The 23,097-nt window shown below is 41.8% G+C and overlaps 2 protein-coding genes and 1 long non-coding RNA gene across 12 annotated transcripts in view; 2 read left to right on the top strand and 1 right to left on the bottom strand.

Annotated features, from left to right (window-relative positions):
- Positions 1–13,098, top strand: part of LOC142099800 (uncharacterized) — a 38,945-nt gene extending 25,847 nt beyond the window's left edge. The window contains exon 4 of the long non-coding RNA XR_012678614.1: positions 12,786–13,098. This is a non-coding gene — a long non-coding RNA (uncharacterized LOC142099800). The remainder of the gene's footprint in view (positions 1–12,785) is intronic.
- Positions 1–23,097, top strand: part of LSM3 (LSM3 homolog, U6 small nuclear RNA and mRNA degradation associated) — a 491,439-nt gene that overhangs the window by 166,779 nt on the left and 301,563 nt on the right. The gene's annotated exons all lie outside the window — the stretch shown is intronic.
- Positions 1–23,097, bottom strand: part of GRIP2 (glutamate receptor interacting protein 2) — a 225,014-nt gene that overhangs the window by 63,581 nt on the left and 138,336 nt on the right. Inside the window, exon 1 of one of the 10 annotated variants that reach the window (XM_075183670.1) lies at positions 16,862–17,010. The exons of 8 other annotated variants lie outside the window; for them this stretch is intronic. In XM_075183670.1, the coding sequence (XP_075039771.1) occupies positions 16,862–16,916 (55 nt within the window). In that variant the 5' untranslated portion in view covers positions 16,917–17,010. Of the gene's footprint in view, positions 1–6,250; positions 6,321–16,861; positions 17,011–23,097 lie in introns of those variants that run through there. One more of the 10 variants, XM_075183671.1, reaches the window with a different exon arrangement.

A 23,097-nucleotide genomic window follows, 5' to 3' on the forward strand; every position in this document is an offset into this window, starting at 1 on the left:
GGTTTTTGATAGAAATAAATAAAAATATTTCACAAAACGCCACCAAAAGTTCTAAAATGGACCCAAGAAACTGTAAAATGGTTCCAAGGAATAAATAGTTTGCAAAACAGAATTAAGCTGGTAGGGTATCCTGGGACTTCTAGTACCACAACTCAGGTTGCCCAAGCCTGATGAACAAGCGACAAACGTGAGTCTTGAACACAGGGAGATATCTACAAATCATTATTTAAAGTGGAATTATTACAACTATATATGGCAACATAACATAGGTTTGTGACCCCATTACTCACATCAGAAGACCATTGTACACTTGTCACATAAGGATTTCATGCTGTTCAATGCTCCCAACACTAGAGGGCAGTACAGTCTCACCTCCTGCCTGCTCTCACCCACACAGCAGCCATGATCCCAGTAACCCTTATTAAATGTTTTTTCTTAGGTGTATTGCAAGGAAGGCAGAGTTACAACGGCCCAGTACAATTTATATCTGCATATAAAACGCCTCACTCGGCTTCCAGGAAATGGCTTAGTTGCAGCATGATAGAGATGTGACACATGGGAGCAATTTATGTTTTACCTATGTCAGTTACTCCAGAAGATTAAATAAGACAAAGCCTGAGAAAGGGCATCTGTGCCCGTCCAGGCATTTAGTGGTAGTGGTGCAGCAGTATCGCCCATATCGGTACCTAGAAAAATGCTGCATGTCATTGGTTTCTCATTATTCTAAATTTATTTTTGCCTATATAGTTTGTTTGGATGTTGCATGTTGGTGTGTTACCTAATCCTATTTTTCACTGAAATTAATGGGGGAGGAAGCGTGATTGGACCTGAGGGGGCAAGATTAATAATTTAGGGCATATGCCAGGGCAACCTCAACGCTAAATACTGCCCTCTCAGCATTCCCTGCTGCAACTTGACTGCTCCTTACAGGAAGTTCAGGAACCAATAGTTCTACTGGCCCCAAATCTCACAATTCCTCTTTTACAAAGCGACACCTTGCTGTCCTTACCAGTTAACTTGCAGATTATTTTGTTTACAAACCTAATCTTACCCGGTTCATATTACCCCATGACAGTTACATCTCTAGGAGGAGGAGGGGGGGGGGGGGGGGCAAATGACCGCTGGGCCACTTGTGGTTTTACAGGGGGAACAACCCCTCCACCCCACACTGTTTCTGCCCATTCCCCCTAAATTTTATTACTATACCTTAAAATCCCTGGAACCAAGAGTTTACTAACTCCTCCCCGCTCTTTTAAACCATTCCTTTTGCTCCTCCCCCCCTATGACACTTGTCCAGACAACGCCACACCTTCCGGCTTTGTTAACCCTTAGTGATCCAAATATTATGCACACAAACCTCAGTTTTTATTTTTCTTAGGGCTTAATCATCCCTTAGTTCTATTTATCTTTATAAGCTCACTGTTGCACAATGGCTCAGTGGTTAGCACTTCTGCCTGACAGCACTGTGGTCATGAGTTTGATTACCGACCATGGGCTTATCTGTGTGGAGTTTGTATGTTCACCCCGTGTTTGCGTGGGTTTCCTCCCACAATCCAAAAACATACTGGTAGATTAATTGGCTGCTACCAAATTGACCTTAGTTTCTGTCTGTGCGTGTGTGTATGTTAGGGAATTTAGACTGTAAGCTCCTATGCGGCAGGGACTGATGTGAGCGAGTTCTCTGCACAGCGCTGCGGAATTAGTGGCGGCATATAAATGATGATGATGATGATGATTGTATACTGCTCCTTGATACAATATAGGGCAGGGGCTAGGCTGAGAGATCATGCTGGGACTTGTGGTTCCACAACAGCTTGAGATTACCTTCTAAGAGTCTATTGTTATAGACTTTACACAGGGGATTGGACTGTTTTCCGTCACATCCCTATATAGATGGCAAGCTCTGTGGCCCAGATCATGTATAAAATGCTATCAGAGAAGCAGGAGTGCAAACAAATTTGTCATCATCTCTTATTCCTGAGCTTTCCTCGGCTAACTGTACAGATTCTCTTTCACGTCTGTCATCTACGTTTTTATCCCTAAACTAGATATCTGTCCGCTGGATGTCTTAACCGACTCTGAGCTGCAGAAAATCTGCATGAATTAGCGGACAGCGCGCTGTCAGATGCGGGCAGGGCCGCACTTTGTCTAATGAAGTTTGGCAGCCAGGCAGGAAAAATATGCCATAAATTATGTGTTTGTTTTTTTCCAACATTCACAAAAGACAAATACTAAACATTCACATGAAGGAGACTTTCCAAAATAACTTCAGTGAATTAAAGAAATCTATTTATATGTATTTACTGAGATAGCGGAAAAAAGGAGAGAGAACATAGATGTAATTCTGTTAAATGTTGCAGCCCCTCTAAACCCCGTCATTATCCCTCCTTTAGGTCACATAGAGGCATTTATGAGCACATTTGTCTGCCTGGTTCCTAAATATAACAACAAACATCCATCATGTATTGACTTTTTTTATGCTTTATTGCTTTTCATGCACCAATAATACACTCCGTCCTAACTGCGCTTACTGCGTGCATTATAAAGACGGTGTGCCTGAGTCATTAAGGAGAGTGAAGCAAAAATTGGAGCAAGTTTGCTCCTGGACAAACCATGTTACAATACAAGGGGTGCAAATTAGTTTATTATTTGCACATAAGTAAAAATACTGGTTGTTTTTTTTTATGTAGTACACAAATACTTGATAGCTTTATTTTTACACTGAAATTTAAAGTTGATCTAGGACATGCCCTACCCCAACTATAAATCTGTCCCCACATTTTAAATTTACCTCCCCCTCCAATGCAACATGGTTTTCCCAGGTGCAAAGTTACTCATATTTGCCAACTCTCCCGGAAAGTCCGGGAGACTCCCGCATTTAGCGTGAGTCCCACGGACTCCCGGGAGAGAGTGGTAATCTCCCAGGTCTGCCCACTTCCTAGTGAAGTGGGCAGATTTAGGTCCAAAACGCCACGATTCCTGGTGAATCGAGGCGCTTGGCCCCAAAACGACACGATTTCCGGCGCCCCGCCCCCTGCACGCCCACCTTCCCCGGCAGGTTCCCGGACCATACTTGCCATAAGTTGGCAAGTATGAAGTTACTGCTTCTCTATACTTTGCTCTCCTTAATGATAAAGACCCTGTGTCCTATCGCCTTGAATGCATATCCACCCAGAATTCACTCCGAACACACGTATGTACTGTCAGCGTGCAATAAACCTGATTTAAACCGCCGGTTAAGCAGCATACACCAAGTGGTGAATGCATGCCGGTATGTATGAATAAGTCCGTACTGTTTACCTGCACATAGTGGAAGCAATTTTTGCACTGGATCCACGTCCAATTAGACAAGTCTCCAAGGCTTCAAACATGCTCTAAAAACTCATCTCTTCATTCCAGCCCACCAACCATCCTCCTACCTCTCACATCTCTGCCCCCCACTCAGTCTCACCCTGTGTGCCCACCCCTCCCCTCTAAAATGTCAGCTCTCGCAGGCAGCAGCCTTTCTCTAAGTGTTTCCCTTAGGTAATTATGTCATTTTGCGGGCTGTAATGATGTCAATTTGATGTTTGGAATTTTGTTGTTTACGTATCTGTGTTATTTGGCAATTAGACCCCTTGTGGTGACTTATAAATATAAATATATAAATTATTCAATATAAATGTTTCTCTTAATTCACATCTTCAGCTTCAAGAACAATAATTCTGGCCTCTTAATGAGATATAATAAGCCCACAGGGCTGTACCACTCCTATCATTGGTTAGATACATTATCTAGCAGAGTGTACCTAACTGTTCCTGAATCTGCATGTATGAATGTTGCTAATGAACGAGCCTGGACACAAGTTGCTTTAGAAGCTGCCGGTATAACGTTGTTCAATTGTAAGAAGTTTGTTGCAATTTTCTGGGCACAATTCCAAACACTGGAAGATGAATCGCTACACTCACCGCTTAACTGCGCTATAATAATACTGAATAGCTGGCGTCAAGAGTTTACAAATTATAATTCGGTTTTCTAAAACCATGTAAATGGAATAAAGAGAGAAAATAGACCACAGAACTACACGAAAAACACTTTCTTTCTTGCTTATGTGATATGTCTTCAAATGGCAACAATACATCAGAGAGAGACTAACACAACTTGTAACAAAACACAATATAAAAAAAGGTGCAATAAACAACTTTGTACAGACTTTATTGTGATGTGTTGTGGTTGATTCAATTCTACTTTTATAGCCTGCAGGTTTCTATGTAGCCATTGATACCACTGTCCATGAAGTGGTTTAGTAAGTAGTCAGCAATTACAAAGGGTTCTATAGAACCATCACACAAACTGACATAACCCTAAGGGGTAGATTTAGCAAACGTTCTAAACAGGAAAAGTGGAGCTGTTGCCTAAAGCAACCAATCAGATTCCAGCTATCATTTATCTAATTCATTCTACATCATGATATCTAGAATCTGATTGGTTGCTATGGGCAACACTTTCACTTTTCCTCTCTCTCTCGCAATGAGCAGCCCCCTCACACCAACACCTAGATCAGTGCGATAGGACAGTGGGACATTGGCTAAATCATCTATTTAGAAATTAAAAAAAAAAAAAAAAAAAAAGGTGTTTTATACCTATTACTAGGTTGGAGAAGACTACCAGTCCTCCACTTCACCATCTCACCATGTAGTATACCTCACCCTCTCATCCTCCGTCTCTCCCACTCTTGTCCTCAGATCCCCTCACATTGGCTCACCCCCATGTGTCAACCGTCTGCTGCTTTCTCTTTAGATTGTAAGCTCTAGTGATCAGGGCCCTCTTCCCTCCTGTTCGCATTACCTATAACCTTTGCTCACCAGATACAGTGTCCACCTCCTCCTTGGGCTCTCTGCCCATTGTCTCCTCTCCTCCATTGTCTTTGCACCTCTTTCAGTGGCTCTAAACCTGTTAGTTGTGCCCACGCTAATGGGCACAGGCTTCAGCCTGCATTGAATATACCCCTTGTACCTCATTATCCATCCAGGCTATCAGTAGCTGTGTTGGGAGTTGTAGTGTTATCTGTTTACTGTATTGTCCTGTTATACCATGTACGGTCTTGCTGTTTACCCTATGTACGGCGCTGCGGACCTCACGTTGCTATATATTTACCATTTATTTATATAGCGCCACTAATTCCGCAGCGCTGTACAGAGAACTCACATCAGTCCCTGCCCCATTGAGGCTTACAGTCTAAATTCCCTAACACACACACACAGACAGACAGACTAGGGTCAAATTGTTAGCAGCCAATTAACCTACCAGTATGTTTTTGGAGTGTGGGAGGAAACCGGAGCACCCGGAGGAAACCCACGCAAACATGGGGAGTACATACAAACTCCATGGTCAGGAATTGAACTCATGACCCCAGTGCTGTGAGGCAGACACACAAACAACTCTGTTTGACCAACTGTAACACTAAAACGTAAAGCTGCATTACTACCTATTGTTAAATCTTACTAATTGAAATACCCCTAAGGGCTGCTCCATGATTCATCTTAGAGCCCCAACCAAAAACAAATGCTGTGCAATGCCAGGGAGGAGAGTTGGGAGTGGCAGAACCAGTGCTGAGATCGCAGCTTCTGATTGGTCATCGCAGTCATTTTTTAAAGGGGCAATCTTAAATGTGTTAGGTGGTAATGCAGCAGTAAGAGCATATCTGACAATCTATCCCATACAGTAGGTTTTAGCAACTGGCACCTCTCCAGCTGCTAAGGAACTACAAGTCCCAAGATGCCCCATCAGCCCCTGTGGAATATAGCCTAAAAATCAGCTACAAAATACTAATATATTACTGTGTATATTCACCAAGAAATAAGTTTGCTTTATTTTAATCTAAAATTAATATAGAATTTCTTCCCAAAATCTCCTTGTGCACTATGTAATTTTGGCCAAAAAACAAAGTGAGAGAGCAGTTAATAGGATACACTGTCACTATGACAGAGAAATGCAATCAGAAGTTGCAGCAAACATATTTAAAGTTGTTTTTTTTTATAATAAAACATATTGCAAAGATCACAATCAGTTTTACACAACGTATGACAATAATACATTAGTTGAAAGCTAATAACTATTTGCTTCCGATTTGTATACAACAAATGTATTTATAAAACATTTATACGAACAAACATACAGTTGTGATTAATTTACAATATTTAAGGAAATCTTAGTGATTGAAGAGTTTGACTTTACTGGGGGGCTTATTAAAAAAGGGGATCATTCTGACCTTTAGTCGACTTCCACCTCGGAAAGGTCAAAAAGAAATGCATGGTGGGGGTCCTACATAGACAGAACCAGAACCCTCCTCTCACGTTGCTGTTTACATTGAAGAAATTCTCAATAATGATTTTGTGCCCATTGCAGATATAATTCTAATCACCTGTACAGCATCTATCCCAGGGCTCAGCCAGTGATCAGACCTGATAATCACTTCCAAACTCTGGGGTGGTCTCCTGAATTAATCTGGTTTCTTTATGGGGTTTATGGAGCATTAAGAAACTATTTGCATTTTATCATAATACCAAATTAATCGCAGATAAGAAAAACTTTATCAAGTCCAAGGATCTAAATTAGAAGCCGGAGATGTCTTTGAGAAGAGCAGTTTTGCAGTTAGAGGATTTTCTACAGACAATAACAACCCAGGGCTCAGGAATTAGGAGAAAACAGTGGTTTGTAAAAGGTTTATTAGCATATCTAATGCATATTCTACGCTACATAAAGCTTTCTTATATCTTATCTGGTATATTACGTACAGAAATCATGTGTTACATTAAGCAGCTTAGGATGGAAGGTATTTAAAAAGGACCCAGAACACTTTAGGGAAAAGGGATAATCCTGATCCTGTCCTTATTTTCTGTCCACTGCGGCTTGTTTTAAAGCAGGACTGGCCAACCAAACTACAACTCCCAGCATGCTTTGCCAGTAGATAGCCAGCTGATAGCTGTCAGGGCATGCTGGGACTTGTAGTTTCACAACACCTTGAAAGTCACAGGTTGGCCAGGCCTTTTATATTTAGAGCAATTTTATATTACTTTTGGCCCGGACATGACGGAGAGTCTTCTCTGCTCTCAGTGCAGGGTGCAGCTGCAGCTGCAGCCAAAACCGCTTTGTGTCATATCCAATGGTAATGAAATCAACCACTCTGTCTGGATTATACAAAGCCCTTGCAGAAAAGCACTGAGAAGCCAAAAAGAAAACACAACGGGGTATATCAAAAATAGAACCTAGATAGGTTTAATTTTACACTGTCTGAAGTTGACTCACAAATAAGTCTCATAAGGTGACAATTACTTCCAGGGCCTCTTTGTTTAAGACGGCGACGTTTCTGCACTTGTCGTGTTAATGCCGCACAATAACGCATGTTATTGCGTTTATAGGACGTCAGAATTTCAGCACATTAATCCCTATAATCCATGGGCAGCATGGTGGCTCAATGGTTAGCACCTCTGCCTCACAGCACTGGGGTCATGAGTTCAGTTCCCAACCATGGACTTATCTGTGTGGAGTTTGTATGTTCTCCCCGTTATCGCGTGGGTTTCCTCCGGGTGCTCCGGTTTCCTCCCACGCTCCAAAAAACATACTGGTAGGTTAATTGGCTGCTATTAAATTAACCTTAGTTTCTCTTGGTCTGTGTCTGTATGATAGGGAACATAGGGGGACATTTATCAATATTCACATAAAGTGAAAAGTAGTTTTCAATCCTTATCGCAATGATAAGGATTGAACTATTTCTCACATTTATGTACAGCCCTGCACAGAAACAGCAGTTCCGAAAAACTGCTGTTTCAGTGATAAAAAAAATCATACTTACCCCCCTCTTCGGAAGCGCTGTCTCCGGGTCTTCTCTTCACTCTTCAATTGCGCATGTCCAGTTCCAAGAACTGGACATGCGCACACAGATCTCCTCTCTGTCTCTGCAACGATAGTTGCAGAGAGAGCGCGCTGAGTGACAGGGAGGGATCATGTGATCCCTCCACACATGCGCTGTACAGCTCTGCTCTTCGGAGCAGAGCTGACAGCATTAGATTTCTTCAATTCCGATGATGTACGCCAGCTTCAGCTTCAGCTGGCGTACATCATCGGAATTGAAGAAATCTGGCGTACATTAACATGACAAGTTCCCGAAAAAAATGTTTTTTCGGGACTTGTTAGATTACAGCCAGGAGCAGTCACCATTCTGTTGAATGGTGACTGCTCCCAAAAACGAAGAGGAATGCAAAGAAGCAGATATCCATGATATCTGCTGTGATGCACCCTTAATAAATTTGCGGAGGACAGGAGGACACCTTAATGACCCGTTAAAAGCACTATCGTGCTTTATTAAATATGCCCCTTAGACTGTAAGCTCCAATGGGGCAGGGACTGATGTGAGTTCTCTGTACAGCGCTGCGGAAGTAGTGGCGCTATATAAATAAATGATGATGATTATGAATTTCTTTAAATGTTGCAGATGGGATGTTCAAAGCAATAAATGAAGGTCGTCTCACGATGGGAGACACATTGAAGCACATTAGATGCAAAGTTATGGTTTTTAAGTAATCTGTGTTTTGAAGGCGATATTGATTACTTTTAGGTCTATCAGGCTAAATTTGCAGAATATTAGAAATGCAAAATAAATAAGTGATGAATCAGAGACATTTTATAAAGTGCTTTTAATGAACATTTTTTTTTAATGAAAAAACTTGTTTTACATATCTAAGTTTTCATGTGTTTTTCATGTGTTTCCTGTACAATCGATTGTAAATAAATTCAGAAACAAATGTCTACCCCACCTAGGAACATCTCACCTGGATGATTTTAATGGTTTATTTTGGCTAATTAGGGTCAGGCAATCAGAATCCTGCTACACCCACACTGATACTTTTTTACGGCTTTGCCATGTTATTTAAACATCATTCTACATGCCTCTCCTTGATCCAATTCACTCATACCAGCCTGTAAATAATACCGTCAGAGTGGGCATGGCATTAATTACAGCACTTGGTGGGGACAAGGCTTATTGTAACATATTCTATAAATCTTGCTATAATTGTCATGCAGACAAGCTCTATAATTATCTCCGACAATAATCCTTGACTGGCTGCTGTAAGAGCTCATTCAGACGGGTGATAATGCAGAGTTTCAATAGTGATTGTACAGAGTTCTGGAGAGATTACAGAAGTGTGTAACGCGCTCAGGTTCGGTCACACGACGGTAATCAAAATGTTACAACTTCAAAAACGCTGCGTCTTGAAAAACGCTGCGACTTGGAAGATCCAACAACTGACGGCTATTGAACTCTGTGGAGTGATCTGTTTATCTGAGTCCTGGTATCCAAGTGACACTTGGACCAGATACAATCCTGGTGTTTCTCGTTGAATATCAAATTGTTGACAGACATCCGAAAAGGTACAAGGGGGAAAAGAGCCAAAACGTCACATCGATGTCCAACCTACTAACACTTTAGGATCATTTCAACATTTCCCTTTTTTTACCTTAAAAACGGCTCAGTGCAGCCACCTGTAAGACTTAAATAAATCATGAGACGCATCTTTTGGGTGTCTAAAGATTTTCTAGAGAAACAGGGGCACTTAATTTAACTGATCGATCGATCCAGCGCAGGATCCTAGCAATATTCAATTGGTAGGGAGGGAGATCTAAAAACTTAATGTGAACTTGTCTCTAATATACAGGACTGATATCCACAGAGGTTAAATTGTAAAAAAATAAAATAAACAACTTTATTGGTGCCAATGGTTTCGATTTTAGGGGCATATTTAATAAAGCACGATAGTGCTTTTAACGGATAATTAAAGTCCCACAGTGTCCTCCGCAAATTTATTAAGGGGGCATCGCAGCAGATATCATGGATATCTGCTGCTTTGCACTCCTCTTCGTTTTTGGGAGCAGTCACCATTCAACAGAATGGTGACTGCTCCTGGCCGCAATCTAACAAGTCCCGCTGGCGTACATGAGGAAATCTAATGCTGTCAGCTCTGCTCCGGAGAGCTCTGCAGAAAGGAGCTAATCTTCCTACGAGGACGCGTATTGCGTAATCATACGCCTCACCATGCCCACCTTGCAGAGTTCAGGTGTATAAAGACGAGTGTGGTTTACATTTGCGTTGCTTGGATGGGGGCGACAATGATCATGATTCTGGTATTGTGCTATAAATGCTGAGATCACAATGAAAATGATCTGCTTTGCTCTGGTTGTATGTAAACAGGTAAAAAGAGATAAAAAATGGATGTAATATACTTGCCTACAGTGCTTTTAATTTATTGATCCAAGTGACTAAAGATGTGGGATGAACTTTCACAAAAAAAATATGACAAAGTGTAGTGTGCAACATCTGAACTTGAGTGTTCTGACACTCAAACAAATGGGATACAGTACAATGCCCCCTCTTCTACAAAAATATTCCACATATTTACATGCAAGCCCGCAAATAATCTATGCACGTTGAGAAATTAGTCAAAACAAACTCGAGAGAGTCATGCTCATTATTTAAAACACCATTAAAATGCCTAAAAATAATTAATTTTCTCTCTGATAAAAACCCACAGTTGCTAGGGGGGGCTTTTATGAATTTAAACTGCACCCCGACAGCGTTCTGTAAAGTCTCTAGGGGTCAAAAATATCCCATCTCTGATGAATTTACATACGGGCAGCAAATTTTTCTTTTCAAGATCTCGTCTGATCCACGGAGGACTTCGTAAGCAGCAATTAAAACACACAGAGGCTGCAAACTTAATTTTTTTTTATTATTATTAATGTCAACATACAGCCACTATGTATTTCTGTGCTAATTAAGCTGTTCCTTTGAAGCTGTCAGCAGCCACACACAGTGAGATTATGCAGAAATCCATCTACGCCACTATCCCCGACATAACATGAATTAACCCTTTAAATCAAATCTCAACTAATACAAATGTGATCTGCCCCTGGAAAAAAAAAAATCACATTTATTTGGTTGGAGAAAAACACACAAATTGTAGACAAAATATACATTTCCAGTAAGCACTCGAAGGAGGTAATCGCAGGGCTGAACTTTGCATGAGCCAAAGTAGGTTTAAACATTGTAAAACTAATTTCACCAAACAATTGGTGCCTATTTCTCTCCAATAAACATGAACAAGATATTTTTATGTTTACTTTCTATTATTTTGTTGTAATAAAAACTGAGTTTAGCCACATCCACACTTGAAACACAAAAAATGACTCTTCCTATTGGATTTTCTTGTGCATGATACAATGTTTCCAATTTTGTTGCTTTTTGTATTGTATTTTCCATAACTCTTTTAAGGTTAGAACAACATGTGATGCTGTCTGGGTTCCAGGTCCTGGAATTCAGGATAATTTCATACAGACAGGAGTGCATGCTAACTACCAAGTTTAAACCACATTGGTAGAGTCTCTACAGCCTGTGAGTTTCCAGGTGTTGTGAAACTACAAGTCCCAGCATGCCCTGCCACCTATCAGCATCTCCTCTACTGGCAAAGCATGCTGGGGCTTGTAGTTTCACAACACCTGAAGCAGGTTGGCCAGGCACGCTCTAGAGACAGTTTAGATGATTCACCGAGAATCGTGTCAAATGACGCGATTCTCGGTGAGATTGGGATGCGGGAGAAATGCCAGCTTGCCCGGGAGCCCGGGAGCCTGACCTGAATTTCGGGAGTCTCCCAGACTTTCTGGGAGAGTTGGCATGTATGTTGTAGAGGCAAATTATGGATGCTGCCTTTGATATGTATTCCATATTTATGACAGAGCAGGACCCCCGACTAAAACTTTCATTAATATAGTGGTGTGTTTGGGGAATCTCTAGACAATTTCTCACTTTCTCCAGTTTACTGAAGCTCCCTCTTTGGGGTTAAGACTGTAATTATTTAACAGTGTAGGCTGCCTCTTAATTGTTACTATAGCATCAGCTACAGACAGATCAACAGAGGGAGCATCAGTAAGCCAGTAAGGAGAGACATTGCCTGGCTCATTTTCTAGGGGCCCTTTTGGTATAGGAGCAACAAATGTCTTGTTACTCCCCTGATTAGATAATCCTGGTAATACTGCATCTGCACAATGCATTCAGTCCTCAATGGATAAAACAATAAAGGGGATGCTGGTATTCTGTTTGTGTTATTTTGACGTTTCCTTTGTTACATAACATTCCCTATAACACATATACAATGTGACATTTGTAGCAGGAGCTGGAAATTTAGTGCACGTGTCTGTTCAGCTTTATTGTAAGAAATATCTACAGGTCAGTAACCCGTCCAATCAGATCATCCTCAGCGCTACATGTGAGATGACATGCATGCAGAAACGGCTCTGCTCTCAGCAGCTCAGGTACAGACATTACAGGACTGTGTACAAATAAATAATATGGGGTACAAGGGGTGAGTGTACCTCTTTTTTAATATTACTTTTTTTCAATATTTAGTACATTTAGAAGTCTGCACAGAAAACGTTATTATTATGTAAGTACGGATATGAAAGGGAGCTGCTATAATGCCCCCCAGGTGTGTCCTTAATTTAAAAAAGAACAGAGCTTGACCCCAAAACCAAGTTAACTTGCGGTGATCTAAAAGTGGCAGCTGGGAGATACTCGGCTTTCCCGACGATATTGGCTCGGAGCAGTAACTCACTGCTACACTTGGCCTTTGCAGATGGCGCATGTGTGAGTCAGCTTGTCGCAAACTCCAGATTTAGGCATAAGTTCCACTAATAATAAAATAGTCTAAAAATAAAAGTAATTCTATTTTTTTATTTTTTATTTATTCCATCAGGTACTTTGGTGGCACAACTTGTAACATAGTACAGAACAGGGAGTTCTTAATTACGTTGGGAGCAGTGTGAAGGTACCAGGAGGAAGTGTCATATAGGCCGATGGGTGCTTGGCGCACATAGGCATGGATGACAGCGGTGCAGTGACAGCGGAGGTGACGACAAATGCGCCCATCATCCATGCTGGCAGCGGCCGGTGTGCAGAGGTTTTTGGATTCAGTTCTGAATCATGGACTCAATTCAGCAATATTTTTAAGTAAATACTAAATGAACTTCTGAAGCCTACAGCAAACTAATTAAACCTGTTCTCCAGCTGTTGTGAAACTACTTTTTTTTTACCTTAAATGTGGACCTACCAGTATGTTTTTGGAGTGTGGGAGGAAACCGGAGCACCCAGAGGAAACCCACGCAAACACGGGGAGAACATACAAACTCCTCACAGATAAGGCCATGGTCGGGAATTGAACTCATGACCCCAGAGCTGTGAACCACCGAGCTGCCCCTAATGATAGTTTATTAGATGGGGTGTAAGATTTCTCTTTATTAGGGTAGGCTGTATATGGGGAGAGGCGTTGGGGGGTCAGTTGTGGATGGTAAAAGAGGGTCCAAACATTGTGCCTGTTCAGGGACCCTCTGCTGTTTATATCCACCATCGATTAAGGATGTTCTAAAACCCTGGTCTCCCAGCCTGGAGAGCAATCTCAGCAGTCTCTATCTTCATACTTCCCGTGGCTGAAATAACTTTTATGTCAGATCTTATTGGGCTAAAGGACCACTCACTCAGCAGCAGCTGACGTCTATAAATTAGGAAAATGTTCAGCAATACCAGGGGCGCAAGCAGGGGGGGTTTCTGGTTCTCCACAAACCCCTCCCCTCCGCAAACGATCGGACACTAAACATTGCCCTGTACTGTACAGCATCCGCGGTGCTGTCACAGAAGCGTCCGCGGCGGTGCTGTACAGTACAGCATCGCTAAAAATGGAGCTGCTGCGTATGCGCTGAGGCTCTCTCTCGCTCTATTTTTTTTTTTGGGGGGGGGGAAGGAAACCCCCCCCTTAAAAATCCTGCATTTGCCCCCGAATACCTCTATCAGTTTCTGCTTTATTAATACAATATTACAGTGAGGCTCCTATCTAACATTACAGAGTTTACATTCATTTTCAGGAATCCCAATCACCCAACACTTCTGTCTGATTGGATTACAGCCACGACCTGGGACTAAGCCGCAGCTCGGCTGTGATTCCTGTTCTGAGCGGCTCTGTTTCCCTGAGTGAAGAACGCGCTGAGTCGTCTTTTCTCATAGTGTAAATCCTACATAACCTTATGCTGCAATCAGCAACTACATAAACAACTCATATCCTGGAAAAGTGACTTCTGGAAAAGGCTACGTACATAATGTGTGCCAGGAATACAATTTACTTGCAGACTGTCCCTAGGAATTAGTTTAAGAAGGACCCAGCACCTCTGTGTAATATCCTATTTTATTAAGTACAGACTATTGAAAAAGCCTCCAATGGGGAACTGGCTAACAAATTTTAGCCTGAGGGGCAAAACTCAGGTCAGCAGCCTATTAGGAAAATTTTAAAGGGAACAAAAATTTGAACCCAATGACCCAGTCCAAGGTAGCCCACTATTAGACAGGGCAGTAGGCAAATGCCCCCTGTGCTCCCCCAGACCAGCCAACCCCTTCCTCCAATATAAGAGAGGGGGAGTGCTGTCTCATAGATAATGAAACAAACGATGCGGCCTTCGGGGAAACACCTTCACTTCACTTCGCAACAGTGGAGCAAATATAGTATGGAGAAGGCCGAGCACTGAAAGAAACAAAGACTAAACCTATAGCATATATGCTCCCTCCGTTCTCCCAATTCACCTAGGAGAGAAACTGATAGAAACTGTGTCTTGTCAATTAAATACCAAATGGTGCTCTGTGCTTCCACCATCAGGCCCTGGAGGAGGGCGGGAGCAGCGGACATGATTAGCACGCTAGCTGGGTAAAGTAGCATACTGGATGAAGGGGAGTGGGCTAGGTAGATCAGGGGGAAGGGAGAGCAGGTTAGGAGGAAGCCAATGGAAGGGAGGGAGTAGTAGTAGGGATGACCAGAAGGGATTAGAGAGGTTCAAATTAAGGGAATCAAAGAGTGTAGAGTACAGATGAGTACCCAATACCAATTTAAGGCACAGGTCGTAAAGCTAAAGCCCTTGAAATCTTTTTTTAAAGTTATATCAATAATATCAGTGATATCCAACCTACAGACTCCTCAAATTCTTGGTGAGTCTATAATATATCTCAGGACACCTCAACTGGGTGACTGCGCAGCTGGGATGAGTTTGAATAAAGGGGAATACAGGAAAATGTCCTATTTTCTCAAATATCATATTTATAGGAATCATGTTTGGTATGCAAATGAAGGGAAACTTATGACCTGTTGTGCGGATGTATAATCATCTTTGTAGGACATTCTGGTAAAAAGTTAGGCTAGTGAAAATAAATCCTGACTTGAAAGTCGATTGAGTAGAGGTCATAAACAAGTAATTTGCATTTATACAGACTTTCTAGTTCTGACATCACAAGAAGAGGGACTGTGGGTACCTGCAGCATGTTTAAAATGTCCTGTAAATCTAACAGATTTGTTCACTTTAGGGAGTGAATTTCATATTGAGAAGTGTCCTATTATTCCTGTTCTCCCACAGACAGAAACTGATCATTCGTAAGTTTACAATCTCTGTTGTTTATTCCTTTTTATTTTGCAAGAAACTATTGTATTATACTGTTGTATGTCATTTTGTTAATTGTTTTGATCTTAAGCATTGTGGATTTATTTTCCATATTAAATTGCAAGTTCATATCTCTGTGTTCTTTTACGAATGCACGTGTCAGACTGAGCTTGGTTTTAGAACGCTACATAGTTGAAACAGAGGAGATCATTTGGTTTATGTTAACTCTGTTGATAGCAAATTGTGATAAATTAGTTTAAAGGGAGATCCGAAGGCTTCCTGAGTAAGAGTCAACTCTTCACAAAAACCTTGGTGGTGGCATAATTGGTAAGGCAAAGTTAGTGTGTGGGGCAGACACGGAGAGTTTTCATCATTTTTAAACAGACCAGGGGGTAAATGTATGAAGCTCCGGGTTCTTCAACACCCGCAAGTTCGGCGTCTTCGGCGTTTACATTTAAAGTGACGCTGCCTTGTAAAGGGAAACTTCCCTTTACAAGGCAGCGCCACTTTAAATTTAAGCGCTGAAGACGCTGAACTCGCCGGAGTTGAAGAATCCGGAGGTTCATACATTTACCCCCAGGTGGTTGTTTGTGATTAAACCTTTGTCACACACCCGTCACACAGGCTCAGGTGAGCGCTAGATCATGACAGTGCCCATAGTATTAGTATTGGCCGTGCAAATTACATAATTAAATGTGAAGATTTCTACTGCTTGATGAGGGAGACTTAAAATATGTTTAAACAAATGCACTGACACTATACAGAATAATATCTTGTATCCTCTGGACACAGGTCAACCAAAAACACTGTCCCCCATCTAACACTAATAATATATGACTACATTGGGATATGATTGAATTTAAGAGGCAGAAGCACACTTTTTGGAGGCAGTATATGGCTATATATCCATAAATATCTAATGCAGCAGCTACAGGCAACTGTTTAAAATATAATGAATGTCTCTATTTTTAAAAGGATCCCACAGCAGCAAATAATTTCTTACAGCAACTGTGCCACCTGACCTGCACAACTGAATGTACAAGTTAACTTTTGCAGTCAAAGACAAAGTATTGTTTGTATCTCCCTTTGGTGCATTGCAGACTCTCCTTAGTAATAGTGCTCCAGGCGTTAAGCTATTTCTGAGTATAAAACAACATATATGGCCTACACATATAAAGAAGCTCAGACCCTCTGTCTTGAATATGATCATGTGTTATCTGAAAACACAGCGTTCTGCCAAGAAGACTTACAATAAATTACCCGAGTAACAAAGCATTGCAGGCAGGTCTGCACAGCTAAGTAATAACTGAGGCTTAGCTCCCACTGTCTGTGCTATAGGTTAAGTCACACAGTACCGTACCTTTTACTCGCCGCTTTACCATCCCAAACCGACACTTTAGGGACACAGAAAACATGGGTCTGCTGTCCTAGGTCCCCTCCGCACTGTCCAGGTGAGTCACATACTGAAATAGGTGGGAGAAGTGTGATGTGGGAGAATGAGAAGCAGATATCAAAACAGAATAATGTCAGAGGAAGTGTGAAATAGGAAAGACAGCAAAAAAATGGAAACAATGTTTCTTCAAGTCCAGAAAAAATCAAAAGATATTCTTATAAATGAAACATTGTTACTAGAAGATGGAATGTTCACAACATATTGAGAGAGAAGGAGAAAGGTAGAGACAGAGGGAGAGAAAGAAAAAGGGAGAGATAGAGCGAGGATGAGAGAGGGGTAGAGAAAGAGTGAAAAGGAGGGATAGATTGACTAAGGGAGAGAAAGTGAGAGAGAGAGGGAGAGTCAGAAGCCGAGGGAAAGATAGAGAGGATGAGAGACAGACACAGAGGGAGAGATAGAGAGAGGATGAGAGACAGACACAGAGGGAGAGATAAAGAGAGGATGAGAAGGAGAGAGAGTTAGAAACAGAGGGAGTTGAGAAAGTGATAGAGACAGAGGGAGCTGAGAGAGAGCGAGAGAGAGATGGAGCTGAGAGACAGAGGGAGTTGAGAGAGTGATAGAGACAGAGGGAGCTGAAAGAGAGACAGAGGGAGTTGAGAGAGTGATAGAGACAGAGGGAGCTGAAAGAGAGACAGAGGGAGGTGAGAGAGAGAGATAGAGGAAGCTGAGAGAGATAGAGAAAGAGGGAGCTGAGAGACTGGGGGAGATGAGAAAGAGACAAAGTGAGTTGAGAAAGCGATAGAGACAGAGGGAGCTGAGAGAGAAACAGAGGGAGCTGAGAGAGCGATAGAGACAGAGGGAGCTGAGAGAGAGACAGAGGGAGTTGAAAGAGCGATAGACAGAGGGAGCTGAGAGAGATAGAGGGAGTTGAGATAGAGACAGAGGCAGTTGAGAGAGAGCTGAGAGACAGACAGAGAGAGCTGAGAGACAGAGGGAGTTGAGAGAGCGATAGAGACAGAGGGACTTCAGAGAGAGACTGAGGGACTTGAGAGGGAGTTGAGAGAGGCAGCTCAGTGAAGAGATCTCTGCTCCTTGTTATCCTGTCCAGCGGATAATGAAATCCCCATTAATATTTATAAGATGTTTATTTGCTCCTTGGCTTCTTATTAGAATTCTCCCTAATAGAAGCAAAAGGTCCTTAACCCACATTCTGCCTTGTTACACTAACAATCCTGTAAAGCAAACACTAAACATAGGAAGAGATAGACATATATTTCTGTATCTATTTGTGCCATTCGGGACTGTCCAATGACAACTATGACTGCTGGAAGGTAGGGACTGATCTGACTGATTACACATTATCTGTACAGTGTTGTATAATATGGTGGCGTGATACAATATCTGTTATTGCTGCAAATGACTATTAATATATCACCGCAATACTGTCGTTATGAAGTCATATGCGCATGATCAGTGACCTGGAAGCCGGACCTAGCGCAGGACATTGCCAGCGATACACAGCGACAGCTATCACCGGTTTCTTAGATAGCGAGAATCCCTATCTCCAGTGAAAGCACAATTTTCACCAGATCAAGGGCTTTTCTCCCTTTCATAAATAGGCCCCTCACTGCCTGAATGTCTCCTTAGATTCCCTATGTGAGCTCCTGCTGATCACATGATGGCCGACAGGTTTCTCCCCTAATCTGCTGCCTATTGGAACATAAATTGATTTATTCCTGGTTATCCCTAAACATCCTCATTACTATGCCAAGCATGTGCATTGTACACCTAACAGAAGCGTTTGGTGCCCACCCCCCCCAGCTTGCTTCAGTTGCTGACATATAATACGCCCCTCACCAACACTTAACGCTTAATCTAAAACTCTTTAAGAGCCGATAATGTTTCCCTTTTAAAAGCAGCTTCAAGCAGACCATAAATATCCAGACACCTCAATTATCTCAGCGCTTCCTAACAATAATAGAGCTTTACATCACTTACCATGTCCCAAGCCTAATACCGGCTGTAAATGAAGGGGATTTGCACACTGTCTTTCACATACATATTTATTTTGCAGGGGTAGTGCTGTGTATCCAGTAATGAGCTCTTCACCTTATCGCTGGAATCGTGAACAGAGAGTTACAAAGGGGCATTTTTAAGAAAGCACAATAGTGCACTTACCGTGAAATTAAGGTCCCGCTGTGTCCTCCGCATATTTATGAAAGGTGCATCGCAGCAGATATCGTGGAAATCTGCTACTTTGCACTCCTCTTCGTTTTTAAGAGCAGTCACCATTCAACGGTATGGTGACTGCTTCTGGCCGCAATCTAACAAGTTCCGAAAAAAAGCTTTTTTCGGTAACTTGTCTTGATAATGTACGCCAACTGAAGCTGGTGTACATTATCATAAATGAAAAATGTCAGTGCTGTCAGCTCTGCTCCGAAGAGCAGAGCTGGACAGCGCATGTGTGGAGGGATCACATGATCCCTCCCTGTCACTCACTGCTCTCTCTGCAACTATAGTTGCAGAGACAGAGAGGGGATGTTTTTTTGCGCATGTGCAGTTTTTTAAACTGCACATGCGCAATTGCTGTAAGAAGACAAGTGAAGAACACCTGGAGGAGATCCGTGGGCATTGCGTTCCAAAGAGACGGGGTAAGTGTGTTTTTTTTTATCACAGAAACAGCAGTTTATCGGAACTGCTGTTTCTGTGATCCGTTTTAATAAATTTGAGAAATAGTTCAATACTTATCCATGCGATAAGGATTGATAACTATTTTTCATTTTTGCCGATGATTGATAAATGTGCCCCAAAGTGTCTCTAATGTCCAGGGACAGTCACAGATTTTAAACATTAGGGAATTGTCCCTGTTTTCCAGTGTTGACAATCTGCATAATAAAACTCCTCCTTGTCCGCAGGTTAGATGTAGTTATTACCATCTTTTCTGGTTCTTTATGCTTTGGTACTTTATTATCACACTCAGTAAACATGACAGGATGTCCATAGAATGCATTTTGGCAACAATGTGAACGTTGTAGAACGTGTGTGTGTTTCGGTGAATCAGGGGTGGAGTTTTGATGGGTGGGGTTTATTTTGTCCTGATTTTGCTTTTATAAATGTTGGGAGGTATGCATGTAGGTCAAATACACCGTTCAGTGTTACCCTGTATTTCACTGCACTTCTTTTAAAAAGTAATATATTAACTCCCCCTGCACTCCATTACTGACAGCTGAAGCCCCTCCCACTTCTTTAGGACAAGGTCCTGATGGGATCTGACGCAGGTCAAAAAGCTGAGACGGAGTTGTTGTAACATCACTGGCTCCGCATGTGTGTATGAATCAACCAATCTGTACAGAGCATTTCTGCAGAGTCAAGTTGTCTAAGCTGTCAGTCACTCTGTGCCTGCTCAATAAGAGAAGCCCCTCCCTCCTAACATGGCAGCCTGCTGCAAAGCAGCGACAGAGAGCAGGGGGGACATATCTAGTTAAGTATAATTACTCCAGTTACTTCATGTATGTTACTCAGTCTTGGATATATAAATATTAATTCCCTCATTAAAAAGATTTTCCTCATTCCCTCAATATACAGAAGTTCAACAAAATATATAACATTTCCTGCTTGTAGTATGTAATATAAGGTGGTCAAATAACAGCACTACTGTGTAAACTGCACAATGCCATTTATCAAACTGATGTATGATCAAGAGATACCCCAACTAAGACAGGGTTATAGCGTACCTAGCATAGGCAAACTGAAGGGTGGGGGGGTTTACTAGTGCCTGGCAACCCCCCTACAAGCCTGGGGCATTATATAATTGAGGTGGCTGGACCCTGCCCCCGCTTCACACAGCTCTGCTTGAAAAGGGAGAGCTGTGTGCACCTAACAGTAGTGCACGCAGCATTGCCCATGTATATTATGGGAATAGGAAGAGTTAGAGAGCAGCCAAGCACTGTCTAATATTATAGCCACGCCCCCATGCATGCTGGTCACCTGCCTCTACAAGTCCTGCGTTTGCCCCTGCTTAGTGTAACATATTATACCAAACCTGGCAAAAACAAAGATTGATAATCGGGATATTCCGAGCATCTTGGCATTGACAAGATAGTGAACAAGCAGAGAACCAGGAATATCTAGTAGGACTCACATAGACCATTGAGGGGAGTTACATGTTAATCAAAAACCATTGACTCTGAAAAGTGACTTCCTTAAGCATTGTTAAGCCTTCAACTCATGACAGGAGATTGTCTACGTTTCACTTACATCTCTCTGCACCAACTAGTTTAGGAGTTGTCACCCACACTAAATGCAGCAATCCTCCCACTCTCAGTACAAAGCAATCTGCAGAAATTCCAGCAAACCTGATCAGTATCTGCAACACCGAAGCAGATCATTCTGCTATAGAAACTTATCACCACTTGGAAAGTTAAAAATGTATTAAAAAAATGTATATGATCATTTTACTGACAGTGGTGAAATAATTAACTGTTATATTCAAAGCTGCTTAAGAGAAAAAGAGGCATATTTGTAGATGCAGAACTTGTACAGAGCAGGAAATCAATAGATAAAATGGTGTAGGGAATAAAAATATCGGATAAATACTTATCATGTACTCAAACTATGTAGTTATATTATACAGGACTACACTGAAGCATTATGGGAAATGTAGTTCAGACAGAGTACCATAAATTGTGACACCATACAGCAATACCCGTGTGGAAATAGGAAAAATGCTTTAAGTGCCAAAATCCTTTTATATATATATATATATATATATATATATATATATATATATATTTATATATCTATATATAAAAATAATTTATATCAGCAGCACAGTGGTTAGCATTGCTGCCTCACAGCACTGTGGTCAATGGTGCAGAGGCAAAACTATGGGCCCTGGTGCAGGCAAGGAGGGAACCGGGGCCCCTGACTCCATGGGCCCTGATGAACGTTACCTGCCGCACCAATGGTATTTCTGTCACTGTATGGGTATAATAATATGTAAATTATATTATATCTACCGCCCCTCACCCCAAAAACGATATACTTGATAGATAGGTTCCGCCATGCAATAGAGCTGGCGATAGAGAACACTTTCAGGGATAAGTAATTTTAATTAATATAGATGGTTAAGTGATAAAAAATTGTCTGTTGAGAAAAGTAGCATGAAGATCGATGTGTGGATCCTGTTTCCTACAAGCTTGTAACATTTGTTGGCTATGGGTAACAACTAAGTTTGTGATTACTGCGTCTCCGTTCAGGAATCCTTATAAGATGCGCTGAGAAAGAACAGGCTGGAAAGTAATGTGAGCGCTGGCCAAGTTGTAAACACAATCTAGTACTCGATTGTGGCAGAGAAAGTAACAGCATGAAAACTGTCATCTCTCCAGACAACTAATCACCAAGGTGTGTCGGATATAACATTTTTTTCTCTCAACTTATCAACTTTTGCTGCATTCCTCTAATAAATAATTCACATCGCTCCCAACATTAATCAAGGTCAAATCTGGAAAAAATAAGCACAGACCCTATCCCTGCAACCAACGCGCAACCCCCCCCCCCCCTCCCAAAAGCGAAATAATCCATCCAGCCACACCCACTTCCAAATCGAGCCACACCCACATCCCAGCATGCTGTGCCCCTTTGGGGTGAGTGAACCGGGATAGTTGACCGCAATGCATAATTAATAGTTCTCTGATAACAATTTAACGCCTCATATATTCTACCGGGTTTCAAAAAATAAGATGTTGCCTACAGTAACTAATCAGATTCTAGCTGTCATTTTGTAGAATGTACTAAATAAATGGTTATGGGCAGCACAGTGGCTCAGTGGTTAGCACTTCTGCCTTACAGCACTGGGGTCATGAGTTCAATTCCCGACCATGGCCTTATCTGTGAGGAGTTTGTATGTTCTCCCCGTGTTTGCGTGGGTTTCTTCCAGGTGCTCTGGTTTCCTCCCACACTCCAAAAACATACTGGTAGGTTAATTGGCTGCTATCAAATTGACCCCAGTCTATGTGTGTGCTTGTTAAGGAAATTAGATTGTAAGCTCCAATGGGACAGGGACTGATGTGAATGAGTTCTCTGTACAGCGCTGTGGAATTAGTGGCGCTAATTCCACAGTGCTGATTGGTTGCCTATAGCAACCAATCAGATGCTAACTAGAATCTGATTGGTTGCTATAGGCAACATCTCTACTTCTTCAA

Source organism: Mixophyes fleayi, chromosome 8, assembly GCF_038048845.1.
Source record: "Mixophyes fleayi isolate aMixFle1 chromosome 8, aMixFle1.hap1, whole genome shotgun sequence".
NCBI lineage: Eukaryota > Metazoa > Chordata > Amphibia > Anura > Limnodynastidae > Mixophyes > Mixophyes fleayi.